The sequence below is a fragment of the Ailuropoda melanoleuca genome, chromosome 7, assembly GCF_002007445.2.
Source record: "Ailuropoda melanoleuca isolate Jingjing chromosome 7, ASM200744v2, whole genome shotgun sequence".
In the NCBI taxonomy this organism is placed as follows: domain Eukaryota; kingdom Metazoa; phylum Chordata; class Mammalia; order Carnivora; family Ursidae; genus Ailuropoda; species Ailuropoda melanoleuca.
The window spans coordinates 39,290,660-39,303,184 of NC_048224.1; the positions used below are offsets into that span (position 1 = coordinate 39,290,660).

Here is a 12,525-nt window from a genome sequence, read left to right on the forward strand (position 1 = left end):
TCAGGAGTGGAGCCCAAACCAAGAGTCAGTGGTGCAACCAACTGCACCACCCAGGCACCCCAGTCCATGGATTAGCAGTTTAATGTGAATAGGGAACACTGCCTTAAATAATCATATCTTAGAAATATAAACATCCTGTCCTGTAGTGAAAATTCAAGAAACAAAGACTGCACAAACCTCATAAATAATTATGACAATTTTTTTCTCTCACAAGATAACAAATGCAAACCTGTTAGTACATACCTGGGGAGTACATGTATTCTAAAGAAAGATTTTCTTTAAATTATATTAAATATGTACAAATTTCTTTTTTTTTTTTTTGAGAGAGAGCAAGCACTGTGGGGGGAGGGGCAGAGTGAGAGGGAAAGAGAGAATCTTAAGCAGGCTCCATCCCCAGTGAAGTGGGGAGCCTGACTAGGGCTCAACTCAGACTCAATCTGACGACCCTGAGATCATGACCTGAGCTGAAATCAAGTCAGTTGCTTAACTGACTGAGTCACCCAGGCACCCCAAATATGTATAGAGTGCCCAGAAATAACAGTTTGATTCCAAATTAATTTTATTGCAGTTTTGGATGTTTCAAGAAGATCTGACACTTTTATTTAAATATAAAAGGCAAAATTTTATGGTGATGGTAATGAATATTACCTTAATTTATCAAGACAAGGATTCTGGAGCTCATGGCTAGACTATGGGAGATTCAGGAACCTCCGAACATTATTTTCAAAATTTTCCATATATGTTTATCTATGCATTTTTCTGCAAAACGAGTTCATAAAAAATTTATAGAACTTTTTTTGACATTAGAATAAAATATAGCATAATGCTACTAGCAGTATTTTCTTTAAGTTTAAGAAAATGTACTTAAACTTCCTAATGCTTCCTTTATGGCTAGACTCTTCAGATGCCTGAAAAAAAATTTTTTAAATCCATACAGGCCAAAAGCCATATTACTAAAAATAGTAAAGTAAAGCAACAATATACTCTAAAATAATATGAGTCTAGGGAACCTCCTCTAATGTGGTAATGTCATCAAGTCAGGAGAATAGGAGGCTTGAGTACTGGTGACATATTGATAATAGAGCAAATTGGTATTTGTTTCTCAAATTCTATGGAAAAACTGACCCACTTTTAAGATTATTATGTATAACTTGAAAAGCTTTTGGAATAGTTTGATCCAGGTGGGAACAGACTTTTGTTTGGAATGGATTATGCCTGGGCATACTTCCTGTGTCATCCCTAAATGCCTTCTTTGGAACACGTCCTCTATGGGCCGTATCACTGTACCTGAATATAGAATTGCTCACTGGTATCATATAACCCATGTATAGAGGAGTAAATGATTCTTTGAAGTATATTTTGCATTTAACTGCTTACCATTAGCTGAAAAGAGGCTGGTTAAGTGGTGAAACCATGCTTGAATGGGTAAAGGAAAAAAACTTATATTTGCCATTCATTGATAACTTTTCTAAGAATTTTATTTCAATGTTTAATATGCATCACAGGCTCAAAATGATCAGGATTCTATTTCAAATAGATCATTTCTTAATTTTCTTAACAGGTTGTGCTTTGATTTAATTCTATTCAGTAGATGTTTGTTGAACGTTTTTACTGTGTACAAAGCACTGTGCTGGATGTTATACATTTTTCAAAGAAAAGGGGTCTGGTTCTTACCCTCCAGGGAGGAAGGTATATGAATGACTATGTCATGCTACAATAAAGGTATGAAGTGCTTTTGGGAGAATGGGAGGAGAGGTTTATCCTGAGAGAGCATACTTGGGGCACATTTCTTAAAGGAGATAGTGTTTGAGCTGGGCAACAAAAGAGAACTCTGAAGGCTAGCAGTAAGAGGAAGAGGGAGACAGGCTGGGATGACATGTTTGTGCATGGGCTAAACTGTGATAGTGTGAACATATTCAGGAAACGGTGAGTAGAATGATGCTAAAGGAAGAATTACTAGCGGCCAAATCATGAAGTTTGAATCCAGCTAAGTTTGATCTCTGTTTTGAACCAAGTAGGAAGCTACGGAAGGTCTTTTGAGCAAGAAAATTCAGTTTAACAACACGTATTTATCAAGAGCCTACGACATACTTGGTGCTGTGCTGGGTGCCAGGAATATGAAAACAAACATGTTTCCTTTCTTTCAGGGGCTTAGAGTTCAGGAAGTGGAATGTTCAGAGCTGTATTTCAGAAATGTAATTGATGTCAATGTATATGATGCACCAAAGGAGGATGACTAGAAATAAGTAGATTAGTCAGAAGTTGCTTCAAAACTCCAAAAGAGAGGTGAAGGCCTGAATTTGGGAAAAAGCAGTGGGAGGAGAATGGAGAGACATATTCTGGAGACACTGCAGCTACTGATTAGGTTACAGTCGTAATCCCATAAACTAAGTGTGGGGAGGATGAGAAGCTGTGTTTTGGACATGCACAGTTTGAGGCACCTGTGGGATATTCATGTGGAGATTCCCAGTAGAATGCTAGAATATCGGTGCAGATCTTCAGAAAAGCCAGGAAAATTTTAAGGATTGTACTCAGAAATGAAAGCTAAATTTGTGGGAATTCTGAATTTATTAAGGAAAGAGTATAGTGGTAACAGAAGAGGACTGAGCCCTGAATTTGGGGGCATGTCTAAATTTCATAGTGGGACATTGAAAAAAGAACCAAGAAAGGACACTGGTTAGAGATCACTACAGCAGATAAAAAGAGTATATGTTTCTTAAGTGAACATTTTTCATCAATGGGTATTTACTTTTATTCATATCCTGCCAAGAGGTAATTAAGAGATAAAATATGACTTAAAATTTTTTTTAAATTTTAATTTTTTTTTATTATATTATGTTAGTCACCATACAGTACATCCCTGGTTTCTGACGTAAAGTTCGATGATTCACTAGTTGCGTATAACACCCAGTGCACCATGCAATACGTGCCCTCCTTACTACCCATCCAGCCTATCACATTCCCCCACTCCCCTCCCCTCTGAGGCCCTCAGTTTGTTTCTCAGAGTCCATAGTCTCTCATGCTTCATTCCCCCTTCTGATTACCCCCCCTTTCTTTATCCCTTTCTTCCCCTACCGATCTTCCTAGTTCTTATGTTCCATAGATGAGAGAAATCATATGACTTTAAATTTATAAAAGGCTTTTAATTTTTCTTAAATTTTATTTATTTATTTGAGAGAGAAAGAGAGAGCACAAGCAGGGGAGCAGGAGAGGGAGAGGGAGAAGCAGGCTTCATCCCAGGACCCCCCAGATCATGACCGGAGCCAAAGGCAGATGCTCAATCAACTGAGACACCCAGGTGCCCCAAGGCATCCTTCTTTTAGAACAGAAGTTTAAGTGGAAAGAATATTTATTAATTTGAAAACTGTACTTTAAAGGCTTTTAAGCATTTTTTAGTTTACTAATTTAATGTTTCTTTGCAGTGGGCACTTGAGTTTAATTTTGCTTTATGAAAAATACAAACATTTAAGAAAAGAATACCTTTATATCCAGTTCTTCTGATTTTAGCCCAAATGTTACCAAAGCTGCATAAATCAGTGCTAGATGATGAAGTGTTTTTTCTGTAAGATGGTACCTAAAAAAAAAAAATTATATTACTATACTTGTACTCATTTGATACCTATTAGAAGATCATTTCATTTTCCACATGTCATGTTATGAGAATAATCTGGCTAAGATAAAGCTGTGTGACAGACTCAGAACTCTTTTAAGAAGATGGTCCCCCCTCCATTCTTTAACAATCCAGTTGTATCTAGGGGATGCTGAGAGTGTGTTTGAGGGGAGAGCCCTTACCGGCTCCAGGGATGGCTATCTGACTGACACCAACTAAAATACTCTATACCCCTGGCCAAAGTAACAGGCTCAGATATGAACATGTGACCAGAGCTAGAATCCTCCCTGGGTCTTTTTCTTGAACTGTTAGAAAAAACACTTCTTAAAAAATAATCATGACGTGATGTGATAGAGGTGTTAGCTAATATATATTGCAATATATAAATATATCAAATCAGCATGTTGTAGACTTTAAACTTACACAATCTGGTATGTCAATTATATCTCAATTAAAAGAATGCATTCCCCCCCCATGGCTATTAAGCAGATCAGATGTGAGTCTTGAGCTATGGGTGGATATTTCTACTGCCTTTATCCACACTAAGTACCCTAAGCCCCCAAAAGGAAATTTATTGGCTCATATTAGTAGGAAGTCCAGGAGAAGACATTATTAGATCCAGGGACTCAAACTATGTCATTGAGACAAGGGCTCTCTTAATTTCTTGGCTCTCCTTTCCCCTGCTAGTTTTTTTCTCAGGCAAGCTTTTTCCGTAAGAGTGGCTGACAAGAGTGGTTTACTGTGCCTAAACTGTTTGTACAAACAATGTGGTTTCTGCTGAACACCTGCTTTTTTTCTTGGGTGTCTAGAATTTTGATATGTGCTAGGAAGAGGGTGCCTATATGACCAGTCCTTAGTGAAATCCCTGGGCATTGAGTCTCTAGAGAGTTTTCCTGGTACACAGCATTTTACAACATTTACAACTCTTTCCTGTGGAAATTAAGCACATTCTGTGTGATTCTACTGGGAGGATATTCCTGGAAGCTTCCTTCTAGCTTCCTCTGGATTTTGTTCCATGTACTTTTTCCCTTTGCTGATTTTGCTTGGTAAGCATTTACTATAATAAATCATAGTCATGATTACAAGTATATGCCGAGTCCAGTGAATCCTCTCATCAAATCATCAAACTTGGGGGTAGTCTTAGGAACTCCTAATACATTTTCTTAAACAGGAACTAATGGCATGAACTACTGAGGTAATTCAAGCAATTTTATTTTGCATGTTGAATTTTCCTCATTTGGTCAGTTGATTAAGATACTTCTTAAATGTTTCATACATCTAAAAATATAGAACTGAGATAACTAGAAGTCTGAAAATAACTACATTTTATAATAATATCTTATTGTGAATAAATAACTTCATATCCTGAACATAAAATTATCTCAGACTATTACATAATTGGGGTTTTTTTCCCATGAAAATCTGGGTAAAAATAAGTGTGAATCCCCTCTTTTTTGCTGTATTTCAATTACACCTCTGGAACATAGGTGAATAGCAATCTAAAAACAACTTAAATTTTTTTCCAAAACAGTCTCATCTATAGGATACTTCCAAGATCTTGATAAAGCTTAAATGCTGTACAAGCAAGTTCCAAGCTTAAAATGCTATACAGCCTTTACTAATATTCAAAATGAAGATTTCAGACCTGAATTATTATTTTTATTTTTCAATTTTGGTAGAAAGGAAAAACAAGGGTAAATGACTTGCTAGAGGTTGTTGTTAATAGAAAAAGAAATAAGAACCAAGCTGTTTGGACTCTTAAATTTTAACTTATACTTATCCCCACATAATAATAATTGTATACAAAGAGCTTGGTACAGTAGGTAAACAAAAATGGAATCAAAGTGGAAAGTCATCACATATTCAATGTCAAATAAGGAAAGATCTCTATACTTTCTCTAATAACTAAATACTATATTTTAAAAGATTTTATTTATTTGAGAGAGAGAGAGAGAGAGAGAGAGAGAGCATGAGCGGGAAGAGGGGCAGAGGGAGAAGCAGACTCCATGCTGAGCAGGGAGCCCAATACAGGGCTCAATCCCAGGACCTCAGGATGGTGACCTGAGCCAAAGGAAGACCTTAACTAACCAGACTAAATAATATTTTAAAAACTTCTACTATGAGTGATGTGGTATGTGTTATGTGATACTGTAGAGATTTAAAAAAAAGAGAGAGACTAGTTTGCAATTTAGTGGGAAAGATTCATTCATTTGATCAAGGAATATTTACCAAGCATCTATCATATGAAACAATATGCAGTGCCATGGGGCACGTACTCCAAAATGATAATACAAAGCAAAATGTGATAAATATCAAAGATGAGGAAAAGATAACAAGCTAAGGAGTTCAAAGGATGGAGAGGTCACAATTAACTATTTGTGTGCATGAGATGGGGGTATTAAGGAAAGATAGAATAGAAAAAGTGATATTTGGGGACAGGTTTTGAAAAACAGTCACAATTTCACCAGATCAGTTGTTGGAAATAGAGAATACTGTAGAAAGAGAGAAATGTATCAGCAAAAGAAGTGGGAAAGTTAAGGACCATGTTTGGGAACCAATGAGCAATCCTTCCAGCTGAAATGGAAAACAGTGAAAATTAAGCCTGAAAATATAGGTCAGGATTATATTCTGAAGACTTTGAATATTATGGTGAATAGTATGTATGTATACAGTAGATAATAGGGAAGTCAGTGAAGGCTTTTTATCAGAGTGAAACAGTGAGAGCCTGGTTTTTGGAATATTAAGTGAACGTATGAAAGATTATGGAGAGTAACATGGAGAGCCATGAGGTGGGAAAACAGCTGGTAGCCTATTTTAACAGTCCTCATAGATCTGAACTAAGATGTTGGTAATATACATGGAGAGAGGGGATAGATTAAAGAAGAGGCTAGTGGTTACATCCATAAGATATGTTTTCTAATTTCGGTGACTAAAAGAAAGGCAATGGTCATAAATAGCCAAAGGGCAGAAAAGAGGAGACACTGTTTTGGAGGAGACAGAGAATATAATGAATTCACCCTGGAAAATGTTAAGTTTGAGAGCCTATAAAATATCAGGGTGGAAATATGTAATAGAAAATTAGAAATACATGTCAGGAATTTCAAAGAGAGACTGAAGCTGCAGATATAAATATAATAATTATAGGCAGAAAGATGCTGATTGAAGCGATGGCAGTGGGTAAGGTTTGAATAGAAGAAAGAAGAGAATTCAGATGTATCTGAAGACTGGGACAAGGAAGAAGAGGTAAAGACAGAGAAAGAGTAGTAGAGAGAAGATCAAAACTGTGAAGTGTCATGGGACTGAAGAGCTTCAAGTAAGGAAGCACTGATAATAGTCTTCAATACATCAGAGCAGAGAAAGATAAAAATACTTTTGGGGGTGGAAGTGATCCTGAGAGAAAGATTAGTACAGGCGTAGGAAGAAAAGTCAGACTGCAGAGAATTAAAAAAGGAGGTGGAAGCGTGGGTTCATAAAATTTTGAGATGAAGGAAAGAAGGGACATTTAATGATAACTTGAGCCAGTATCTTGGCATGGATTTTTGTAATTTTTAAGTTAAGCACATCAATGAAACAAAGAATTGCAAGGTGCTACTTAGTTGGTAAATTTAATGAGCTTTTAGAGAGAAGTGATATAAGAATGGCATCTTTTAACAGACAATTCCAGAACAAAAAAGTAATAAAAAGTGAAACACTTAAAGCAGCGACTCTTAGTGAATTAGAGGAGGATGATTTGCACAGAATGTCCAGCAGAAATATGTCATATCCAAAATTCTGATTTGTTTTCTCGTGGGCATGATTCCACCTCGAAGATCCCTGACTCAAAGCAAACTAGATGAGCAAATGGAAAATTTGCATAGCTACTTTTATTCAAGGAAGAGGACCAAATAACTTAAGAAATATAAACGTGACTTTGGATGAAGAAACGTTTACTTACTCTGAGTTTAATGTTTTTTTGGTATATAAGATTATCCAACAATAGCTGTACTGGAATGATAATGCCATCAGTCTCATAATGATATTGTCTGATGCCTTCTCACAATTCAATTCTTCTAGGTCCTACCAGAAAATAAATACAATGAAAAGATTCACTAGGTTGAATAGTTGTTATGAAATTATTATTAACATATTTCAATATTCTATTTTATATATATCATATATATATGATATATATCAACTTGAGAAGAGTTATGGGTATGGGCTTCCATTTTGTGGAAATATTAAAATCGCACTGGAAGTAGTAGGGGAAAAGCTATAGTAGATGTCAATCAGCAAATGATAGCTTCAGCAAGGAAGACTCATGAATCTCCCAAAGTCCTAGATATGAAGAAAGCAACCTATATACTGCCCCTATTTGGGCAAAGTCCTTTATAGACAGGGATTTGGCTACTCATAAAATATGTTTAAAAACTCATGGGATAATCTGCACTGAATGCTTATTTAAGGAAGATGATAAAGAAGCCATCAATGGACTTCAGGAATTGCTCTCTAATGGTCTAGGATCCTCTTTTTCCTTTAATGCAATTAATTTTTTTTCAAAGTTACATTCTATTCTATTCTATTCTATTCTATTTTAGAGAGAGAGCATGCACAAGTGGGGTTGGCTGGGGCAGAGAGAGAGGGAAACAGAATCTTAGAGAATCTTAAGCAAGCTGCACGGAGCTCAACTTGGGTCTACAATTAATTTTTGATAGAATGAATGATTCAGGAAGTATCTTACTCTAACAAGTTATGTAACTATGAATTAAAATTAAAAGTTTCCCAAATGGTATTTCTCCCTAAATAATTGTTTTTTTTAAAAAAAGTTTAGGGGTGTCTGGGTGGCTTAGCCAGTTAAGCATCTGCCCTTGGCTTAGGTCATGATCCCAGNTTCCCAAATGGTATTTCTCCCCAAATAATTGTTTTTTTAAAAAAAAGTTTAGGGGTGTCTGGGTGGCTTAGCCAGTTAAGCATCTGCCCTTGGCTTAGGTCATGATCCCAGGTTCCTGGGCTAGGGCCCCACATCAGGATCCCTGCTCAGCCGGGCACCTGCTTCTCCCTCTCCCCCTGCCATTTTCCCTGCTTGTGCTCTCTCTCTCTCAAATAAATAAAAAAAATCTTTTTAAAAAGCTTTAAATATGTAAGACATGGTAACTCTTAAGAAACCCTTAAACAGAGCTTTGTTTTTCCATTATATAATTCTTAGATTGCTAACATTTGCTCATGATCAGACTTCTACTTTACCATACTTGCCACGAATTTATATTCCATACCATCAAACTTGGTTTCTGCTTCCCACTTCCACCCTACTGAATTAATTTCATTGTAATTTGTACTCCAATCAAGCAAACATATCAGGGAGATTCAGTGAAGAATTTGTACATCTTAAACCCAAACTATAGGGATTTTTTAAAGAGAATTTTTCTTTTTTCTTTTTTTTTTAACTGGCTTACTTACAGGCACTCCTCACTTACCTTAGAGGAAATCCCATATTACTTATCATGGATTAATATACTACCACCTTTTAAGAAACATAGTGGCTAGGATTTGATTTTTAAGGTTTTCAACACTAATTATTCTATAAATATATTTTAAAATAGGTCAATATATAACATTAAAGATTTCATATTTGCTTTTTCTTCTTAAAGTATGTTAAAAATTATAAGGCATTAAAGAAGCTTGGTAATAGTCATTTTCCATAGTGATAATTTTAATACTTGTTGTCCATTTGCAAAGTTTTGGAAGAAAACACTAATGGATTATAGTTAAGCTCTCTATAGTAAAGCTAATAATAAATTACACAGTTATATATATTGTACTATATTTACTTTGTATTTTTTACTATATAATTTTACCTGCAAAATTATGGCAGTGTGTTCATCAATTGTCACCACTACATAACACTCTGTACTTCCAAAGAGTTTTAGCGACTCACTGCAGCATCTCTCCACTAGTGTGATATTATACCTATAAAATACCATATTTGGGGGTGACATAATGAAATGGCTAAGAAAAATTCTTTAAGAAAACCTGTATTGTCCTCTTGCATATTAAATTATTTGAACTACTGTGCTTTTTCTTTCATACATCAATTTACTCTACTTTATAAATTTGAGGAATTAAATTATGATTTATTCAGTATATATGACAAATTAGTTGAGATGTGCATTGCCTTAGGTATTTCATTTAGAACTTCACAGTCCTATTTCCCATGCAATATTTAAAGCCCTCTAAATAAGAACACTCATTCTCAATATTATCAATGACCCAAAGATATGACCATAAAACTCGCAGGAAAAAAAAGACACATTAAGTGTTCATATTTGCTGGTAACGAAAGAAATGAAATTAAGATATAAATTTAGAAAATAATGAAATATTTTTTCTTTACAAGTTTGACATATATTGCCAGAAAAGATAATATTCAGTAATTATGATGGTGTACTATAGGGAGAGAAGTGTAACTTGACATAAACTCTCTGGAAAACTACTTCTATGTGATATAATTTCATGCTTCAGTAAGAAAGAATTATGCCACATATATAGCACAGTGTTTTGCCATTTAGGATATATATACCTTTGCTAAAGTTATGAAATCGATAACTTACTTGGATTCTAGCAACTGAAGTATTTCTGGAGTATTAAGAAGTCCTTCAGATGCAAAAAACACATATGGAACCTGAATTTCCAAAAGAAATCCACCAAAACTATCCAGCAAGTTGCTTCCTGAATAAGAGAAAGTTTATAAATATTTCTCCTTTTTCTCATCCTTCAGGTCTTTCTCTTTTTTACTAAACATAAGAATAGCAAGTGTATGTTCAAGGAGCAGTACAAAAATAAAACATATTCATTGTAAAAAATCATAAATCAGAATACAGAAAGGTCTGAAGAATAAAATAAAAACCATATGTTATCCTACCACTGAAAAATAGAACAGCATTAACAGAACTTACTAAAACTACCATATGATTCGTTAACAGGAAAATAATAAATACCTCAATAGATAAATGGACAAAGAACATTAATAGGCAACTTACAAAAGAATGGCTATACAAGATCTATTCACAGCTGAAAGATATGGATAATCAGAGACATTATCTGTAACTATCTGTAATATAACTATAAGATATTTCATGCCTATAATTCTGTCAAAGATTTAAAAGAATTCCAACTCACAGTAAAGATATTGGGGAAATTATTCTCTTATACTTTCTGCACAAATATGAATTGAGATAGCATTTCTGGAAGGATATTTGGCAATATATAAATGTGTGTATACCTTTGACCCAGCAACTCATTTTATTTCTTAGAACAAGTATATAAAAATAAGTAAGATTTATGAGCTACAATAAATCTTACACTATAATAGTGGAAAATTGAGGCATTGTGAATGCTCCAAATAAGGAACTGGCTGAATCAATTAAGTTCATCTTTGAGAGATGGAAGAAGCCTCTACATATAAACTGGGATACTTATCTTTTATCTTTTTGGGGGCCCTTATTTAATCAATTTAACATTTACTTCTATATATCAAAAATTCCAAAGTAATCATTATGGTGACTATACTTTTAGAATTGAATTGTAATATCTCAGAATTCAAACTTGCCACTCAGACTTGAGGTGGATAGAAAATAACTTATGGCAAGTATTGAAAGGGATGCACTGGGACTTAAAGTGTACAGGGTTTTTAATTTAATGGATGTGAGAATTCACAACCTGAGTCATGTGAAGTGTTGCTGAGAAATACAAAGAAACCAAATGATATACAAAGTGGTTTTAGACTCTTTTCAAAGTGTTTGTGTAAAATTTTTTTTGCACACTCAGTTTTCTGAATCAGTCAATATACTACGACAGAATTTTCCCCTAAAATTCAATAAAAATACTATTGCATAGAAGTATCAGGTGAATATTAGATATAATGGTAATAAATTGTGCTATTATAAGTAAAATTTAGAAGGTAAAGGGATGAAGACAAATATAACCGTAAAGTTTACTTTTCAAATGAGGACTATGAAGTAAGGGGTAAAGAACTGGCCCAAGGTCACATGGAGTGCTGAGGTTAGAGCTTGAACTCAAGCCCTTAAATGCCATTGCTCATTCTCTTTCCACAGATAAGAAGCAGAAAACAGACAATTTCCATTCTATCACCACAACAGAAGGATTTTAGTTTAAGTCCTTACTCTTTAAAACTGTGTCTGGAAGAATCACTTTGAAGACCTTGTGAGGAATATTCAATTTCTCGCAGTGTTTAGTCCAACAAGAGTTTTCTACAAAATTGTATTCCACCACAAATGAGAAGTTACTCCAGGGAAAATCTGATCCAATATACTGATTATGTACAACTACACAGGAACTTGTACTGAAGACAAAACAAAGCCAAGAAAATGGAATTATATTTGTTTCATTATTTATTTGGAAGGCCAAAAGAGTACTGTTTTTGGCTACTGTATTCTTCTCTAGTCTGTGCCTGCTTATCTTGGAAAGGCACTGGTGTGTTTTCTGTTGATTTGTTTTCCAATTGTGCTAATTCCTTTTTATCTTTCTTTTTGATGGTCATACACTAAAAAAAATTTTTTTTTAAGATTTTCAAAAAGGATTTTATTTATTTATTCGAGAGAGAGAGCCAGCCCAAGGGGGTAGGAGGAGCAGAGGGAGAAGCAGGCTCCCCACTGAGCAGGGAGCCCTACGATGATGATGATGATGATGACGACGATGATGATGATGACAATGATGATGTGGGGCTTGATCCCAGGACCCTGGGATCATGACCTGAGCCAAAGGCAGACGTCTGACTGAGGCACCCAGGTGCCCCTTTTAAGATTTTATTTTTAAGCAATCTCTACAGCCTATGTGGGGCTCAAACTCATGACCCCGAGATCAAGAGTTGTGTGCTCTTCCAACTGAGCCAGCCAGGTGCCCCTATGGTCACACATTTTTTTT

The 12,525-nt window shown here is 35.1% G+C and overlaps 1 protein-coding gene across 1 annotated transcript in view; it reads right to left on the reverse strand.

The window, feature by feature from the left end:
• The window catches only part of SHOC1 (shortage in chiasmata 1), a 78,251-nt gene that overhangs the window by 8,622 nt on the left and 57,104 nt on the right, over positions 1–12,525 (reverse strand). The window contains exons 19-22 of the mRNA XM_034664261.1: positions 10,194–10,311; positions 9,442–9,553; positions 7,545–7,666; positions 3,481–3,574 (exon numbers count right to left, since the gene is read on the reverse strand). Coding sequence (XP_034520152.1) covers positions 3,481–3,574; positions 7,545–7,666; positions 9,442–9,553; positions 10,194–10,311 — 446 coding nt within the window. The remainder of the gene's footprint in view (positions 1–3,480; positions 3,575–7,544; positions 7,667–9,441; positions 9,554–10,193; positions 10,312–12,525) is intronic.